The 19,622-nt window shown below is 41.6% G+C and overlaps 1 protein-coding gene across 6 annotated transcripts in view; it reads right to left on the bottom strand.

Moving 5' to 3' along the window:
• The window catches only part of LOC139536141 (voltage-dependent L-type calcium channel subunit alpha-1D-like), a 128,356-nt gene that overhangs the window by 55,792 nt on the left and 52,942 nt on the right, over nucleotides 1-19,622 (bottom strand). For 4 of the 6 annotated variants that reach the window (XM_071336364.1, XM_071336366.1, XM_071336368.1 and 1 more), the window contains exons 9-12: nucleotides 18,767-18,939; nucleotides 8,499-8,586; nucleotides 8,150-8,176; nucleotides 5,927-6,087 (exon numbers count right to left, since the gene is read on the bottom strand). In XM_071336364.1, the coding sequence (XP_071192465.1) occupies nucleotides 5,927-6,087; nucleotides 8,150-8,176; nucleotides 8,499-8,586; nucleotides 18,767-18,939 (449 nt within the window). Of the gene's footprint in view, nucleotides 1-5,926; nucleotides 6,088-8,149; nucleotides 8,177-8,498; nucleotides 8,587-11,918; nucleotides 11,997-18,766; nucleotides 18,940-19,622 lie in introns of all 6 variants that reach the window. The other 2 variants (XM_071336365.1, XM_071336362.1) reach the window with 1 other exon arrangement.

The raw sequence follows: 19,622 nt of genomic DNA on the forward strand, positions 1-19,622 counted from the left end.
CGTCGGACAGCATAGCGGGATTTCTTATAAGCTTCCAGGTTAGAGTCCCGCTCCTTGAAAGCGGCAGCTCTAGCCTTTAGCTCAGTGCAGATGTTGCCTGTAATCCATGGCTTCTGGTTGGGGTATGTACGTACGGTCACTGTGGGGATGACGTCATCGATGCACTTATTGATGAAGCCAGTGACTGATGTGGTGTACTTCTCAATGCCATCGGAGGAATCCCGGAACATATTCCAGTCTGTGCTAGCAAAACAGTTCTGTAGCTTAGCATCTGCTTCATCTCACCACTTTTTTATTGATCGAGTCACTGGTGCTTCCTGCTTTAATTTTTGCTTGTAAGCAAGAATCAGGAGGATAGAATTATGGTCAAATTTGCCAAATGTAGGGCGAGGGAGAGCTTTGTATGTGTCTCTGTGTGTGGAGTAAAGGTGGTTAATAGTTTTTTTTCCCCATCTGGTTGCACATTTAACATGCTGATAGAAATTTGGTAAGATCGATTTAAGTTTCCCTGCATTAAAGTCCCCGGCCACTAGGAGCGCTCGTCCTGTTTGCTTATGGCGGAATGCAGCTCATTGAGTGCGGTCTTATTGCCAGCCTCAGTCTGTGGTGGTATGTAGACAGCTACGAAAAATACAGGTGAAAACTCTCTATGTAGATAGTGTAGTTTACAGTTTATCATGAGATACTCTACCTCAGGCGAGCAAAACCTCGAGACTTCCTTAGATATCGTGCACCAGCTATTATTTACAAAAATACATAGTCCACAGCCCCTTGTCTTACCAGACGCCGCTGTTCTATTCTGCCAATACAGCATATAACCAGCCAACTGTATGTTGATAATGTCGTCGTTCAGCCACAACTCCGTGAAGTAGTAGTAATATTATTATTATTATTATTAGTAGTAGTAGTAGTAGTAGCAGTAGTAGCAATAGTAGTAGTGAGTGTGGTAGTAGTAGTAGTAGTAGTAGTAGTGAGTGTGGTATTAGTAGGCCTTATAGTAGTGGTAGGTTATTACATAGAATGGTATTGTGAAGCAAGGCACACTAACTATAAGTCAGAAGCAAGTGGAATTTCTAGTGGTCCTGCTGAAGCAAGTCACATTAATTAGTGGTTCTCATTCTTAGAATGTGCTCCCCCAGTGATATAATTAGAAATGTAAGAATGCTCCATTACATGGCAGTTAATTCAACAGTGGGCATTTAGCTTGATGAAAGTAGTTGATGCGGTTTTTATAACAGTTATATCGTTTGATTGGTAGAAGATATTTCTGTTCTGATTTAACATTTTAATAGCAGAGAAGGAGACTGATTTCATACCTTTTCCAACAGTTGGGAAAGTGGTAAAAATAGCTGATGTGTCAAAAGTCACATTGTTTACTAATTGTCTAATTCTTAGAATGTGCTCCCCAAGTTTTATAATTAAGCAATAAGGCCTGACGAGGTGTGATATATTGGCCAGTATACCACACCTAAGGGCTGTTCTTACACACAATGCAAAGTGGAGTGCCTGGATACAGCCCTTAGCAGTGGCATATTGGCCATATACGACAAACCCCAGAGTTGTCTTATTGCTATTTTAAACCAGTTTCCAACATGAATATAACAGTAAATAAGTAGTTTTGCATCATACTCGTGATATATTGTCTGATATACACACAGCCAATCAGCATCCAGGATCCAAACTACCTGGTATATAATTAGACATTTCTGAAAGTTCCATGGCAGTTTATTCAACAGTGGGAAGTTAGCTTAATGAAAGTAGCTGATGCGGTTACTAAAACAGCTGTAACTCTTGATTTGTAGAAGTTTTTCTGATCTGATTTCAGATTTGAACAAAAGAGAATGAGAACAAGAATTCATATGCTCTTTTTTGTCTAAGATGTTGGGAAGGTGGTTAAAAAAAATTAAAGTTGAGAGAAAGAATTGTTGACTTGGTTACTAAAAAAGCTGAATAGTTTTTTTTCAGGTGATTACTGATAAATTAATTTAAACATTTATTATTATTAGGTTTTGTTATCTGTTTTAACAAACCTTCGTTATTTTTGTACTTATGTATTGAATATAATTTTTTGTGGTGTGGTTTTCATATTAGCCGTTGGTCTTTCATCAACACCTGCACACCGTTTTCTTTATTTTATATCTGTATTGTTGTCTATCACTTGTTTTCTTTGGTGCAAATAAATAAAAATAAAAATAAATTGGTAGAAGATATTTCAGTTCTGATTTCAGATTTGAACAGCAGAGAAGCAGACTAAAGCCTGATTCAGATACAACAGACAACATGGTTTTACTCAGTTTCATAACATTTGCTTTGAACACTCTATTTTTAGAACGTCTCATGTCGGCTGCTTGATTTTCCCAAATTGAACATGTCAAATCTTAGCTAAAGACTTGCGACGAGACGGATCCATTTAGCCAATCAGAGAACAGTGCGCTGACATTTTGTCTGTGTTTAAACAAGCAGCTAGCAAGCCAAGCAGACAGCTAGCTAGCTCTTTTGCTGCAGTAATAGTCAATATGGGGGCGCTGTTTTCACTTTGTAAAAATTCGTTCCCAAATTAAACTGCCTCGTACTCAATTCTTGCTCGTACAATATGCATATTATTATTACTATTGGATAGAAAACACTCTCTAGTTTCTAAAACCGTTTGAATTATATCTGTGAGTAAAACAGAACTCAAGTTGCAGCTAACTTCCTGTCAGGAAGTGAGAAATCTGAAATCGGGCACTCTGTTCCAGGGTCAGTTTATTAATTTGCATGTAATCTATGAGTCGACATGCACTGCATACGATTTCCCCTAGATGTCAGTAAGCAGTGAGAATTGGAATGGTGTTGCTAGGTAGATCTGAGGCCGTATAAAGGCTCTTGGAACGTGGGGTGCACTCTTTTCAACGTTCGTCATGGCGCAAGACAGACCTCAGGATGGCATTCTGAAAAGCTCTCGTTATAGGCCTTAGATATATCCGGCTCTGATTTTATTCGATATAGGTGTTAAAAACATCATAATGTAGTTATTTTAAACCGAGTTATATCAGTTTATATCAGTATATTGCGATTTTTGGTATTTCATTTGTGCTGCGTTATAGTGAGTTGGACACGTCTTCGTCACATGGCTAACGTTTGCTGCTAATTCCAAAGTTGAAGACGACAATCTACAACCGAGCAACGATTCTTCTGGACAAAGGACAACTTGCACAAGATTCTGATGGAAGCTCATCAAAAAGTAAGAACTATTTATGATGTTAATTTGTTGTTCTGTTGAAAAATGTAAAACTACTATTCCACCATTAATTTCGGTGCGGTCTCGCTTTAACGCACGCTGTATGTCGTAGTAACGTTAATTTTAAAAATCTAACACAGCGGTTGCATTAAGAACTAATGTATCTTTCATTTGCTGTCCAACCTGTATTTTTTAGTCAAGTTTATGATTAGTTATTGATTAGATTAGGTGCCTCTCCCAAGATTTCTCCCGACATTTTGTTGGCAGCTTGGCTACTATTCTCATTGTATAACCACGATTTGTGCCGCTAAATATGCACATTTTCGAACAAACAATATATGTATTGTGTAATATGATGTTATAGGACTGTCATCTGATGAAGTTTTGAGAAGGTTAGTGAAAAATGTTATATCTTTTGCTGGTTTATTCGCTATCGCTAACGTGCATGAATCAATGCTGCTGTGTGGTTGGCTATTGTAGTAAGCTAATATAATGCTAAATTGTGTTTTCGCTGTAAAACAATTAAAGAATCTGAAATATTGGCTGGATTCACAAGATCTTTGTCTTTCATTTGCTGTACGCTGTGTATTTTTCATAAATGTTTTATGATGAGTATTTAGGTAATTCACGTTGCTCTCTGTAGTTATTCTAGTTGCTTTGGTGAGAGTTGTGATGGTGGCTGCAATGTAAAACTATGATTTATACCTGAAATATGCACATTTTTCGAACAAAACATATGCTATACAATAAATATGTTATCAGACTGTCATCTGATGAAGTTGTTTCTTGGTTAGTGACTATTTATATCTTTATTTGGTCGAATTTGTGATAGCTACCTATACAGGAAAAAAATGGTGAAAAAAAAAGTTGTGTCTTTTGCTATGGTGGTTAGCTAATAGAAATACATATTGTGTCTTCCCTGTAAAACATTTTAAAAATCAGAAATGATGGCTGGATTCAAGAGATGTGTATCTTTCATTTGGTGTCTTGGACTTGTGATTTCATGAACATTTTATTATATGATTTCCCTGTGGCTTTAGGCTAGGCTATGCTAGTCAGCTTTTTTGATGGGGGGGATCCCGGATCCGGGTTTGTGACTCGTTAGAGGCTAGCTTGCTGATATTTCTCTGTCAAGTCACAAAGTGTGCCATGTTTCTGGTGCATGTATTTAATGATACTACAACAAGTGCCAACTCGTTTGCTACAACAAGTGCCAACTTTGTTTCAAAGCTTCACCACATCATTGTAAAAATAGTCACATTATAATGGAATCGTTCTCAACCATGCATCTCATCTTTTTGATCTGAATGCACCAATTTTAGTCAGCTGTCCTACAACTGTCACGCCCTGACCTTAGAGATCCCTATTATTCTCTATGTTTGGTTAGGTCAGGGTGTGGCCGAGTGTGTTTTGGCCGAGTGTGGTTCCCAATCAGAGGCAGCTGTCTATCATTGTCTCTGATTGGGGATCATATATAAGTTGTCATTTTCCGTTTGGGTTTTGTGGGATCTTGTTTTCTGTATAGTTTATTTGCCTTACAGAACTGTCCGCTTTCGTTTTCATTTTGGTTATTTTGTTGGAGTGTTTTTTGTAAATAAATATCATGAACACTTTCCACGCTGCGCTTTGGTCCACTCTTCCTTCTACCAACGAGAGCTGTTACAACAACAGACAATTCCAGAACTAGCTAATTTTGTCTTGTCTCATCTCTCCTTATGTCGGCTGTTGTATCTGAACCGGGCTTAAGATTTCATACGCTCAACGTTTTTGTCTAAGTTGTTGGGAAAGTGGTCAAAGTAGCTGATTTGTGTCAAAAGTCACATTGTTTACATTAAAGTGGATTAGGATTTTTTGGATTACAAAAAGGTTAATAGTTTAAAAGGTATCAAAACTATTCCACACCAGTCTGCATGTTTTAAAGTTTGAATGGTGTTTCTAGCTTAAACAGTGTAAAAGGAGTAGTGGTCCAAATAATAACTAATAAAATGTCAGAAATAAGTACAATATTTAAAGTGTGACTGCTGAAGCAAGTCACATTAAAAATATCATTGATTCCATAGTTAGGGCCAGGAGTTTTTCCTTACCACCTGACCTGACTTGGAAGTAATTCTGGTCGAGTCTCTTTTCACAGCTGCCATGGAGCGCCATGAGTCTTGCAAATGAGACTTCTCCGGGCCTTAGTTATAGAGTATAAATACTGTATGGGCCTGAAGTTTTGCTGGTCAGGTCATGTGGTCAGGAAAAACTCCTGGCCCTATGGCACATGATCTAAGACAATGGTAGCCAGTATGTGGTGTAGTAGACCCACTCCCTGTACTGGAGTGAGCCAGTCAGGCTGATTGTAGAGTACTAACCCTGTACTGGAGTGAGCCAGTCAGGCTGATTGTAGTGTACTAACCCTGTACTGGAGTGAGCCAGTCAGGCTGATTGTAGTGTACTAACCCTGTACTGGAGTGAGCCAGTCAGGCTGATTGTAGTGTACTAACCCTGTACCGGAGTGAGACAGTCAGGCTGATTGTAGTGTACTAACCCTGTACTGGAGTGAGCCAGTCAGGCTGATTGTAATGTACTAACCCTGTACTGGAGTGAGCCAGTCAGGCTGATTGCAATGTACTAACCCTGTACTGAAGTGAGCCAGTCAGGCTGATTGTAGTGTACTAACCCTGTACTGGAGTGAGCCAGTCAGGCTGATTGCAATGTACTAACCCTGTACTTGAGTGAGCCAGTCAGGCTGCATGTAGTGCTCTGAGGAGATGGTGAGTGTGTTGAGAAACACCAGGATGATCACCAGCCAATAGAAAGGCACCGATTTAACTGCCAACCGGCACTTCCTGCGGCAGAACCTGTTCCAGCGACGCCAGCGCCGACTGTGAGACAGGAAGTAAAAAGGAGACCAGTAGGGGAGGTTTTCATTGAAGAAGGGGGATCGATGGTTAGTGGGGGGTTAGGAAATACACTGCTCAAAAAAATAAAGGGAACACTAAAATAACACATCCTAGATCTGAATGAATGAAATATTCTTATTAAATACTTTTTTCTGTACATAGTTGAATGTGCTGACAACAAAATCACACAAAAATTATCAATGGAAATCAAATTTATCAACCCATGGAGGTCTGGATTTGGAGTCACACACTACAGTGAAAACCACACTACAGGCTGATCCAACTTTGATGTAATGTCCTTAAAACAAGTCAAAATGAGGCTCAGTAGTGTGTGTGGCCTCCATGTGCCTGTATGACCTCCCTACAACGCCTGGGCATGCTCCTGATGAGGTGGCGGATGGTCTCCTGAGGGATCTCCTCCCAGACCTGGACTAAAGCATCCGCCAACTCCTGGACAGTCTGTGGTGCAACGTGTCGTTGGTGGATGGAGCGAGACATGATGTCCCAGATGTGCTCAATTGGATTCAGGTCTGGGGAACGGGCGGGCCAGTCCATAGCATCAATGCCTTCCTCTTGCAGGAACTGCTGACACACTCCAGCCACATGAGGTCTAGCATTGTCTTGCTTTAGGAGGAACCCAGGGCCAACCGCACCAGCATATGGTCTCACAAGGGGTCTGAGGATCTCATCTCGGTACCTAATGGCAGTCAGGCTACCTCTGGCGAGCACATGGAGGGCTGTGCGGCCCCCCAAAGAAATGCCACCCCACACCATGACTGACCCACCGCCAAACCGGTCATGCTGGAGGATGTTGCAGGCAGCAGAACGTTCTCCACGGCGTCTCCAGACTCTGTCACGTCTGTCACGTGCTCAGTGTGAACCTGCTTTCATCTGTGAAGAGCACAGGGCGCCAGTGGCGAATTTGCCAATCTTGGTGTTCTCTGGCAAATGCCAAACGTCCTGCACGGTGTTGGGCTGTAAGCACAACCCCCACCTGTGGACGTCGGGCCCTCATACCACCCTCATGGAGTCATGTTTCTGACCGTTTGAGCAGACACATGCACATTTGTGGCCTGCTGGAGGTCATTTTGCAGGGCTCTGGCAGTGCTCCTCCTGCTCCTCCTTGCACAAAGGCGGAGGTAGCGGTCCTGCTGCTGGGTTGTTGCCCTCCTACGGCCTCCTCCACGTCTCCTGATGTACTGGCCTGTCTCCTGGTAGCGCCTCCATGCTCTGGACACTACGCTGACAGACACAGCAAACCTTCTTGCCACAGCTCGCATTGATGTGCCATCCTGGATGAGCTGCACTACCTGAGCCACTTGTGTGGGTTGTAGACTCCGTCTCATGCTACCACTAGAGTGAAAGCACCGCCAGCATTCAAAAGTGACCAAAACATCAGCCAGGAAGCATAGGAACTGAGAAGTGGTCTGTGGTCACCACCTGCAGAACCACTCCTTTATTGGGTGTGTCTTGCTAATTGCCTATAATTTCCACCTTTTGTCTATTCCATTTGCACAACAGCATGTGAAATTTATTGTCAATCAGTGTTGCTTCCTAAGTGGGCAGTTTGATTTCACAGAAGTGTGATTGACTTGGAGTTACATTGTGTTGTTTAAGTGTTCCCTTTATTTTTTTGAGCAGTGTATATAAAGAGGCAGGCACTGCGTTCAAAGAATATTAGAAGAAAATTTGGGAAAGAGAAGTCAATGAACTTTGAAAGAAATTTGGGAGAGGGAGAGAGCAGCATAGCATGCAGCATAAATCACAAAGTATAAGGCTCCAGCACCTCCAGTTCCTCCCGATGCCCCAGATTATATGCTGACATGTTTAAAGGGGAGTTGGAGTTGATTTATTACCTGCAGACTCATTAAAGCTGACTCCAGAGAACAGAACAGCACATACAGTAGAGAAACCTAAAGCAAGCATTTATCTACAGAAATAACAGACGTCACTACTTCATACAGAAATACAAAACTTTTACTGTACAGACTGCTGCTGCATGCGTCGAGCAAGGACACATGCGAGGTAAGGTGATTTCACTGACCTGAACTTTGACTTTGAAATTTTTTGACTGGAAAAATCAAAACGTTTATAATAGATGTCAGTTTACCTTGCTGACTGCAGGTTATTCATAAATGTTGTACAAAGCCACATATCCTATGTGCAACATGAGTGGTCAACCAAACAAACTTATCTATTAAAGCTTGTTTTACATCAGCAGTTGTCCAGACAGGATAGATAGAGGATAGATAAAGATAGATAAAGCACACAATAGTTCACTCAGGTGACAGAGGTTGTGTTTCTGTAATGAACGTGGTAGTTTCTATGATATCGCAGGTTGTGTTCTATGGTACGGAACTGCAGATGTGGTTCTAGTCTGGGGGAGTTCTCACCAAAAAGGTCCACAGCACGGTGTCTTCACCTCATCCTCGGTCACGTTCTCTGTGTTCACCGACTCCGTCTCACTGGCTGGCATACTCGCTGCAGTGGCAAACAGAGTACTCATCATACACACACACAGAACCCCATGTATAACACACCGTACATGTCACGCACACACATCTCAAACGTACAGTACACATTCAGACCCACGGTACCACAGCAGAGTCAAACACATCCCAGAGAAAATAAACCTCATTCATCAAAGAAAGAAAGAATGTTCAGCATCACTGCAGGAATGTCTAAGAAATCCCTTTTCTCAACAAAGAAAAAGCACAAATTCAGTTCGAAAGGACGATACCTCACAAAACCAAATCCATGTGCAACAGAAGAGACAGAAGAAAGTCTGTAAAGTGGGCAGATAGAAAAACAAGAAAAACAAGAAAGAAAGAAACAACTATAGGGCTTGTGTTTATTTTATATCCCCTGGAAAGTATGACAATGTGATAGGATGTCTCTTCATCGTAATAACTACTGGCTTCTAGTACCTTATTAACTTACTATGAATTAATAAACTAACTGCCATCATAAGCGTTACTAGTATGGTCATTGTAATCCTCACTATGACTTAACATAATGAGTTAGAGATGTGGGGACAGAGGGGAGTTAGAGGACGGGACAGCTGCTATGTCTGAGGGCTCTCCGATGCAGTGGAGGAGTACAGGATGAAGAAAGAGGATGCTCCTTTAAACAGCCATATTAGACAAAAAAATAAAGTATTACTTTAAAATATTAGTCACAAAACACTACATAGTAAAATATTAGACTTAAAACACTAGATACGGCACTGACTTTTCCCCCCAAAAAATTACGTTACAGCCTTATTCTAAAATTGATTAAATTGTTTTTTTCCTCCTCATCAATCTACACATAATACCCCATAATAACAAACCAAAAACAGGTTTTTAGATTTTTGCTAATTTATCAAAAAAATAAGTATTCAGACCCTTGACTCAGTACTTTGTTGAAGCACCTATGGCAGCGATTACAGCATCGGGTATTTGTGGGTATGACGCTACAAGCTTGGCACACCTGTATTTGGGGAGTTTCTTCCATTCTTCTCTGCAGATCCTCTCATGGTCTCTCAGGTTGGATGGGGAGCGTTGCTGCACAGCTATTTTCAGAATTCTCCTGAGCTGTTAGATCGGGTTCAAGTCTGGGCTCTGGCTGGGCCACTCAAGGATATTCAGAGACTTGTCCCGAAGCCACTCTACATTGTCTTGGCTGTGTGCTTAGGGTCTTTGTCATGTTGGATGGTGAACCTTCGCCCCAGTCTGAGGACCTGAGCGCTTTGGAGCAGGTTTTCATCAAGGATCTCTCTGTACTTTGCTCTGTTCATCTTTGCCTCGATCCTAACGATTCTCCCAGTCCCTGTCGCTGAAAAACATCCCCACTCCAAGTGGGCTGTCATGTGCATTTTACTGAGGAGTGGCTTCCGTCTGGCCACTCTACCATAAAGGCCTGATTGGTGGAGTGCTGCAGAGATGGTTATCCTTCTGGAAGGTTCTCCCATCTCCATAAAAGAGAGTGACCACCAGGTTCTTGGTCACCTCCCTGACCAAGGCCCTTCTCCCCTGATTGCTCAGTTTGGCCGTGCAGCCAGCTCTAGGAAGAGTCTTGGTAGTTCAAAACGTCTTCCATTTAAGAATGATCGAGGCACTGTGTTCTTGGGGACCTTCAATGCTGCAGAATTGTTTTGGTTCCCTTCGCCAGATATGTGCCTCAACACAATCCTGTCTCAGAGCTCTCGACATTTCCTTCAACCTCATGGCTTGTTTTTTTTTATATATATTTTTTTAATTGAACCTTTATTTAACTAGGCAAGTCAGTTAAGAACAAATTCTTATTTACAATGATGGCCTACCAGGGAACAGTGGGTTAACTGCCTTGTTCAGGGGCATAACGACAGATTTTTACTTTGTCAGCTCGGGGATTCGATCCAGCAACCTTTCAGTTACTGGCCCCTTTCAGTTACTGGCCTCTGGTTTTTGCTCTGACATGCACTGTCAACTGTGGGACCTTATATAGACATATCTGTCCCTGTCCAATCAATTGAATTTACCACAGGTGGACTCCAATCAAGTTGTAGAAACATATCAAGGATGCACTTGAGCTCAATTTCAAGTCTCATAAAGGGTCTGAATACTTTTATTTCTGTTTTTTATTTTTAATACATACATTTTCAAAAACCTGTTTTCACTTTATCATTATGGGGTATTGTGTGTAGATTTCTGAGAAATTTTGTTTATTTAATCCATTTTAGAATAAGGCTGTAACGTAACAAAATGTGGAAAAAGTCAAGCTGTCTGAATACTTTACGAAGGCACTGTACTACTCTAAAATATTAGACTCTTAAAATATTCTCTAAATACTTTGGGAGAAATTCTGTAATATGAGAAGACTGCTGCTAAGACTGTGTGAAAAGAAACAAAGCTACAACTTTTATGTGAGACCACAGCCTGTTTGTGCGAGGTTACGAGGTTTGTGTGAAAGCGTTCTCTTTGACTCTTGAGTCCTCCGACAGCTCTCTCTCTCTTTCTCAATACTGCTGACTGCTGGATGTAGTGATCTTCGTTTAGCCCTGTTTTCCTATTCACACTGAGCCCCTAGCCTAGCTGATTTAACCGGGCTGCGCATGGAGAGAGAGAGAGAGAGGGAGAGAAGTTGAGTGCCTGGTATCAACCAGAGCAGTATGTATCCCCATTATGCTGCCTGGTGCTCCTCATGTGACTCCACTCACAGGGGATGAGAGAGTCTGGGCTCATTGAGTCAGAAACAGCAGGAGACGGCCTGCAGGGAGAGGCTTTATCAAACACAGAAAGAACACAAAAGGAAAAGCAAGACTGAAAAGATAGTGATGCTCAAACAGAATGGTCAATCACAATAGCAAAGCACAAGCAGGGCGATTAGGCTGCACACATTATGCTACAGACATTATGCTACAGACATTAAGCTACAGACATTATGCTACAGACATTAGGCTGCACACATTATGCTACAGACATTAAGCTACAGACATTATGCTACAGACATTAGGCTACAGACATTAGGCTACAGACATTAGGCTGCACACATTATGCTACAGACATTAGGCTACAGACATTATGCTACAGACATTAGGCTGCAGACATTAGGCTGCAGACATTAGGCTGCAGACATTAGGCTGCAGACATTAGGCTGCAGACATTATGCTGCAGACATTAGGCTGCAGACACACAGAGGTGTACACGCAGACACACCCAAACAAACAAATACATACACAAACACACAAGCTCACGCAAGCACGCGCAATCACCCACCCACACACAAGCTTGCTCACGCACACACGCACACTCAGACTTTTTCAATGTGGAAGGGAAGACCAGGGGATTTACCATGAGTGTCGGAGGACTGGCTGAACCACCCAAACCTGCTTGCTTTCTTCTTCTCTGTGAGGTCAGCCAGAGTCACCCCTTCATGTTTAATGCATGCAAGCCCATGCATTCAGACAGCAGACGGCACAGCAGAGAAACATGGGGAGGAGAATGGGCCTCTATCAAGATAGGTTAGAGCAGCACAGTAACAATGCACAACAACAACAACAACAACCGTAACAGCAACAATAATAGTAGGGTCGTTCCACCAATTCGGTGCCTTTCAAGAAGTGTAACTTGGTAAAAGAAAATGCTTGATTTCACCTACTTTTAACATACTGTCATAAAGAGCACATGTTCAACTTCATAAAAACACATCTCAATGAGATAGTAAGTGGCTATTAAAACTTCAGATGGCTGCAGGGGCAGTATTGAGTAGCTTGGATGAAAGGTGCACAGAGGTGCCCAGAGTAAACTGCCTGCTCCTCATGTCCCAGTTGCTAATATATGTATATTATTATTAGTATTGGATAGAAAACACTCTGAAGTTTCTAAAACTGTTTGAATTATGTCTGTGAGTATAACAGAACTCATATGGCAGGCAAAATCCTGAGAAGTTCCACTTCCTGTTTGAATTTTTTCTGAGGTGGCAGATTTTCAACAAAGCTCTCATTGAAATTACAGCGAGATATTGATGAGTTTTCACTTCCTATGGCTTCCACTAGATGTCAACAGTCAATAGAACCTTGTCTGATGACTCTAATGTGAAGGGGGGCCGAAGGAGACAGGAATTAGTCAGGTCTGCCACGAGCTGACCATGCTTTCACATGCGCATTCACATGAGGAGGACCTCCGTTCCACCGCTCTTCTGAAGTCAATCTAATTCTCCGGTTGGAACGTTATTCAAGATGTATGTTAACAACATTCTAAAGATTGATTCAGTACATCGTTTGACATGTTTCTACTGACTGTTACGGAACTTTTGAACATTTCGTCACGTTATAGTGGACGCGCTTTGTGACTTTGGAATTATTTACCAAAAGCGCTAACCAAAGTAGCTAATTGGACATAAATAACGGACATTATCGAACAAATCATTCTAATGAAGTTCATCAAAGGTAAGGAAACATGTATCATGTATTTTCTAGTTTCTGTTGACCCCAACATGGCGGCTAATTTGGCTCTTGTTCTGAGCTCCGTCTCAGATTATTGCATGATTTGCTTTTTCCGTAAAGTTCTTTTGAAATCTGACACGGCGGTTGCATTAAGGAGAGGTATATCTATAATTCCATGTGTATAACTTGTATTATTTATTATAACTTGTATTATTTATTACATTTATGATGAGTATTTCTGTTGAAACGATGTGGCTATGCAAAATCACTTGATAGTGAATGTAACGCGCCAATGTAAACTCAGATTTTTTGTTATAAATATGAACTTTATCAAACAAAACATGCATGTATTGTGTAACATGAAGTCCTATGAATGTCATCTGATGAAGATAATCAAAGGTTAGTGATTCATTTTATCTCTATTTCTGCTTTTTCTGAAATGTCTATTTCCTGCTATCTTTCGCTGAAAAATGGCTGTGCTTATTGTGGTTTGGTGGTGACCTAACTTAAGGGCCAAATAACGTAACAGGTTTAAATCTGTTCAGCCATAACTCCCGTTGTGACCGGGGGAATGGAAGCTTGTTGTGTGCAACTGGGAGGGTCAATAGAATGCAAGAAAATTCATTGTTAAAACATTTCTAGCCTGACTAGGGTTGACTTTTTATGTTCAACCTGCTTATCTTTACACCACAAAACACCAGACAATTGCCAAAAAGAGCAGAACCAGCTCACTTGCTTTTCCATATGATTTGACTATTAGATGTTCAATGAATTTAGGATTATTAATTTTTTTACTAATAGTTTCACCCTATTAAAAACGAGATTTCAGTTCACGTAACAGGGTTGACCTTAAAATGAGGGACAGATGTAAATTAAACTCAAATTACATGACATAAATAATAATCTTCAGAAATGACATTGTCAAAGCAACAAAATAACAAGAGCTTTACAATGATGGTGTAACTTTTGGAATTAAGTGGGTTAAAATCTTTCTAGAAGTGGCACAGGGTTGATGGAGGAACATGTCAAAACGCTGAATTTTACAAGCATTTAGCAAGCCTTTATTCAAATAAAAAATCTGCTTTATTAAATTCTCAATGTGGTCTATATTAAAGGGCACTTCATTTAATATAACAGGTTTTTAAAATTCAATATTTGTGCACAATTTCTACTTAAAGGCACTCTTTTCGTGGAACGACCCAGTACAGCTGGCAACAGCGACACTGACTGACAACACCAGCACCACTGACACCAGTAGCATGGACTGTAGTAGACACTGAAGAGGAGCAGAAGAGGAAGATGGACAACTGTTAGTCACATGACAGGAAGCTAGCACCTGCAGGCCGGAGGGGGGGGGGGGGTCATACAGAACAGTACAGTACAGTTGCTCTAGAGTCTATACCTACATGCTGCAATGCAAATTAACAGCATTCACATCCACACTGAGTGTACAAAACATTAAGAACACCTTCCTAAAAGCGTTCCACAGGGATGCTGGCCCATGTTGACTCCAATGCTTCCCACAGTTGTGTCAAGTTGGCTGGATGTCCTTTAGGTGGTGGACTATTCTTGATACACACACAAACTGTTGAGCATGAAAAACCCAGCAGCATTGCAGCTCTTGACACAAACCGGTGCGCCTGGCACCTACTACCATACCCCGTTCAAAGGTACTTTGATCTTTTGTCTTGCCCATTCACCCTCTGAATGTCACACATATACAATCCATGTCTCAATTGTCCCAAGTCTTAAAAATCCTGTCTCCTCCCCTTCATCTACACTATTGAAGTGGATTTAACAAGTGACATCAATAAGGGATCATAGCTTTGACCTGAATTTCACCTGGAATTATAATTTTTTATTATACTTTTTAGTTTGCAAAAAAGGCATTTCACTGTACTTGTGCATGTGACATTAAAACTTGAAACTTTATTCACCTGGTCAGTCAATTTCATGGAAAGAGCAGGTGTTCTTAATGTTTTGTACACTCAGTGTATATGTTACTATACAGTCTCTCATGTCATGCCCGGGTACGGTGATAGACACAGAAAAGCCAGGGTGATGCATTTCACAAGTTGGCATCGCCGAGAGATCCATGTTATTATAACCCTTGACCTTTAACCCCAACCTTCAGTCTAGTGCCAAGCATTCTGAGCACTAGAAAGATCTCTTCTGAGACCCCTACATACTGAAGATGCTACTCCTACCATACATATCTCCTATCATGTTCCTATCCAGTTACTAGTTATGTTAACTGTGTGTAAATGGAGGCAGTGGTGATAATCCTGTGGTAATCCTTTACTTGCTTTAGTATTCTATTCTTGACTATAATTTAATATACATTACCTTACTTGGTTTGAAGGTTCAATTACTAAATCCCCATCCCCCCAGGATTTCCCAGGGATTTTTTGTGATATTTGCAGGTAAAAATACTTGATTTTGCTGCAGCAATTTTGAATTTTTTTATGGGAAAATGTAATGATTTTGTCCAATTTGTCACGAAAATGCAATGACGAGGCAAAAACTTTGATGACGCATGGCTTGATTGAACCATATTCTGCGGTAAATGTGCGGTGATTGGTTGAACTTGCGAGCCCTCTTTTTGTTCTGCGGTGGTGGGTCAGTTATATGCGATAATATTGCGATGATTTTACTGTTTTACGTGGCAATACTGCAGTGATTTGTCAAATTTGCAAGTCCTCGCATAATATGCAGGGAATTGTTGATTCTGCAAAAACAATTGTGATAACAGCATAGCAGAATCCTGGAGGGATTGAAATACAGTTATTGACAATAGAACGATAAATGTCTAAGTAAAACAGTATATTTGGAAGCATGGCAAAGATGCTTGACTAAATCTACATACTTGGTAAACAGGAGAGGGACTCTGACCGTACTGAAACTCTGGAGTTTGGAGAGAATACAGGAGAGATGTGGCTTTAAAGTAAATCAGTGAAAGAGGTTGTGATTCTAATCTAGAGCTCAGTACTTTCTAGGGGAAGGAGACTGGAGACTGAGAGATAGTGTAGTGGTGTAGTGCTGCTCTCTGGTTCATAGGAAGGGATGGTGAAGAGAAATATACTGTACTAAAGCTGTATGGAGGGGCAGTAACAGTATCTGGTTGACATGTAGGGAGGGTACAGTACTAAAGCTGTATGGAGGGGCAGTAACAGTATCTGGTTGACATGTAGGGAGGGTACAGTACTAAAGCTGTATGGAGGGGCAGTAACAGTATCTGGTTGACAGGTAGGGAGGGTACAGTACTAAAGCTGTATGGAGGGGCAGTAACAGTATCTGGTTGACATGTAGGGAGGGTACAGTACTAAAGCTGTATGGAGGGGCAGTAACAGTATCTGGTTGACAGGTAGGGAGGGTACAGTACTAAAGCTGTATGGAGGGGCAGTAACAGTATCTGGTTGACAGGTAGGGAGGGTACAGTACTAAAGCTGTATGGAGGGGCAGTAACAGTATCTGGTTGACAGGTAGGGAGGGTTGTCGTGGCAGAATCAGATTTAGCTAAGTAACATAGATAGATAAGATGTTATTTTCATCATATGCTTGTGAGATACTTGTCATTAGAATCTTCTGAGCTAGGGATTGGTAACTTGGGGCCAGAGAGGGGAGAGGTCAGGCTTGTCTTCATATGTCAATGTATCTGTTAAACCATATGGTGCTAAGTAGAATATTAGAAGGGGAGGAGGACAGAGTGGAATGTTGGTTTCTTATGGGAACGTTGTTTGTAACTATTCCTAAACCATGGGATGGAGTTATTAATTGGGGAACCAGTTAGTTATCTCATACAATGTCTGTACGCCAGTCACTCCCTACTTTTCTCATAGGGGGAAGGAGTTTGGCCGTGTTTGGAACCATTGTATGTCCCCTCTGAGGTTGCCCTTATCTTGACCTAGTATTTGACCTAAGGGGCTCACTGTCTGATTTTGAGTTTGTCCAGGTTTGGGAGTATCTAGAAATGACAATTGATATATGCCATTGGATGAGGTAATGTTTTGGTAGACAGTGAAGTATCAAGCATGAGATTTAAACCTTGTCTTGGGAGATCAAACTGAACGATGATTTATAGCTGATGCTGTCTAGCGATAGGATACTCTTCTTTCGGGTAAAGGATTCTTTGTAAGTTGAGAGGGGTGTATCTTGGCTATAAATGAAACTAAGAATTGTTTTGTAAGGACTCTCAGAGAATTCATTTATAGACACTGAATTGATCTGAGAGTCATTAAAGGGCTTTGGTGAAGCTTGTATATATATTAAAGATGGAATATATAATTTAACTCTGACTTGTGTGTGGTTGGCTCTCTCTCTCTCTATTGAGTAATACAGGAAATTTCCACGACAGGGTACAGTACTAAAGCTGTATGGAGGGGCAGTAACAGTATCTGGTTGACAGGTAGGGAGGGTACAGTACTAAAGCTGTATGGAGGGGCAGTAACAGTATCTGGTTGACAGGTAGGGAGGGTACAGTACTAAATCTGTATGGAGGGGCAGTAACAGTATCTGGTTGACAGGTAGGGAGGGTACAGTACTAAAGCTGTATGGAGGGGCAGTAACAGTATCTGGTTGACAGGTAGGGAGGGTACAGTACTAAAGCTGTATGGAGGGGCAGTAACAGTTTGCTGTTCTGTTCTGCATCATGTGCTGCTTATATAAAGAGGATTTGGATTACAGTCTTTCTTCTGCTCAAGTAATATGATTTATCCCTTTTTTCCCTTCTCAGACTAACTCAACTGGAGCTCCACTAACATGACTATGGTGTGAACTGAGGAAGGCTGTATACTGCACCTCACAAACCTGACAGAGATACTCTTTAGAGTCATAACAATAGTTGACAACAATATTGGAAACATTGCTGATTACAATATATAGTGGTTAATATAGTTGTACATGTAGGAGTGTGTGTGTCTATGTGTGTGTGTGTGTGTGTCTAGACAGAGAGAGTGAGAGAGTGTAATCACCTGACTCACAGCGCAGCCGTGACACAGATTATGTGTGTAATCTTTTTTTTTTAAAACAACCTTGATCTTTTGGCTTCATCTCCCTACACTGACCTACATTACAGGGGACTCTGGCTCACCACATCTATATTATCTGCTTAGCTGTGTGTGTGTGGTGTGTGTAGTACTTTAGTTTGTGAGTGTGTGTGTGTGTGTGTGTGTGTGTGTGTGTGTGTGTGTGTGTGTGTGTGTGTGTGTGTGTGTGTGTGTGTGTGTGTGTGTGTGTGTGTGTGTGTGTGTGTGTGTGTGTGTGTGTGTGTGTGTGTGTGTTTCGGGATAGTGTGTGTGTTTTAGGATAGTGTGTGTTTTGGGGTAGTGTGTATGTTTTAGGGTAGTGTGTGTTTTGGGGTAGTGTGTATGTTTTGGGGTAGTGTGTGTTTTGGGGTAGTGTGTATGTTTTGGGGTAGTGTGTGTTTTGGGGTAGTGTGTGTTTTGGGGTAGTGTGTATGTTTTGGGGTAGTGTGTGTTTTAGGATAGTGTGTATGTTTTGGGGTAGTGTGTGTTTTAAGAAAGGGTGTATGTTTTGGGGTAGTGTGTATGTTTTGGGATAGTGTGTATGTTTTGGGGTAGTGTGTGTTTTAGGATAGTGTGTATGTTTTGGGGTAGTGTGTGTTTTAAGATAGGGTGTATGTTTTTGGGTAGTGTGTGATTTAGGGTGGCGTGTAGTGTGCGGTTTGTGTGTGCACATGTTTGTGTGTGTGTGTGTTTTAGGGTAGTATGTGTGTGTATGTTGTAGGGTGCTTACGGTTGCGTTTTCCCTCCTCGTTGCCCTCCTCGTCCTCGTTGTCAGGGTCGATGTCCTCGGCCTGAGTGATCCAGTCCAGGTAGCCCTTCAGGTCCTCCTCTAGCTGCTGCTTCTCTCTCAGCTTCTGGAAGTCTCCTCTGGCCTTGGCCTTCTCTCTCTCCTTGGAGAACTCTCTGTGGGCACAGACACACACAGAAGCAAGCACACACATGCAACCACACACACGCACGCACGCAGGCAGGCACGCAGAATGCACCCACGTTAGTGAATGCATACATAACATACAAACACACAAATGCGCCACACGCAAAATCACACACAAAACACATGCTCAGACTCAGTAACGCCTCACCACACAATTTGTATACAAAATGTAATACAGTTCATACTGAATGGGCAATGAGTGCTCAATCCAACTGTGACCTTCAGACAGTCAACATGATGACAATATGATACCAATGCATGGCTGTGTATCCAGTTCCTAACAGTATAACACATCAATACACTGGAAAACTGCTCCTTCTATTATATCACTGTCGCAAATGGCACCCTCTTCCCTATATAGTGCACTACTTTTGACCTCTGATTGCCTGTGTAGTCTTCCTAACCCTAGTCTAGCCACTGGATGGGGACGGACACCTTTCAATAACAACAGAACATCAATATGATGCAGAGATAGACCAATGGGGGGAGTGGTTACTGGCATGTACTCAGAATGTTATACTATTTTCACACAGGAATCAGAAACACACACAAAACCACATGCAAGCTGATGACCACTGGCCAATATTGTGGGTGGAATAGCTTCAGGGAAACGTTCAGTCATTCAAATGAGCGGGTAACACAGTGATGCCAT

Source organism: Salvelinus alpinus, chromosome 12 (genome assembly GCF_045679555.1).
Source record: "Salvelinus alpinus chromosome 12, SLU_Salpinus.1, whole genome shotgun sequence".
Lineage (NCBI taxonomy): Eukaryota > Metazoa > Chordata > Actinopteri > Salmoniformes > Salmonidae > Salvelinus > Salvelinus alpinus.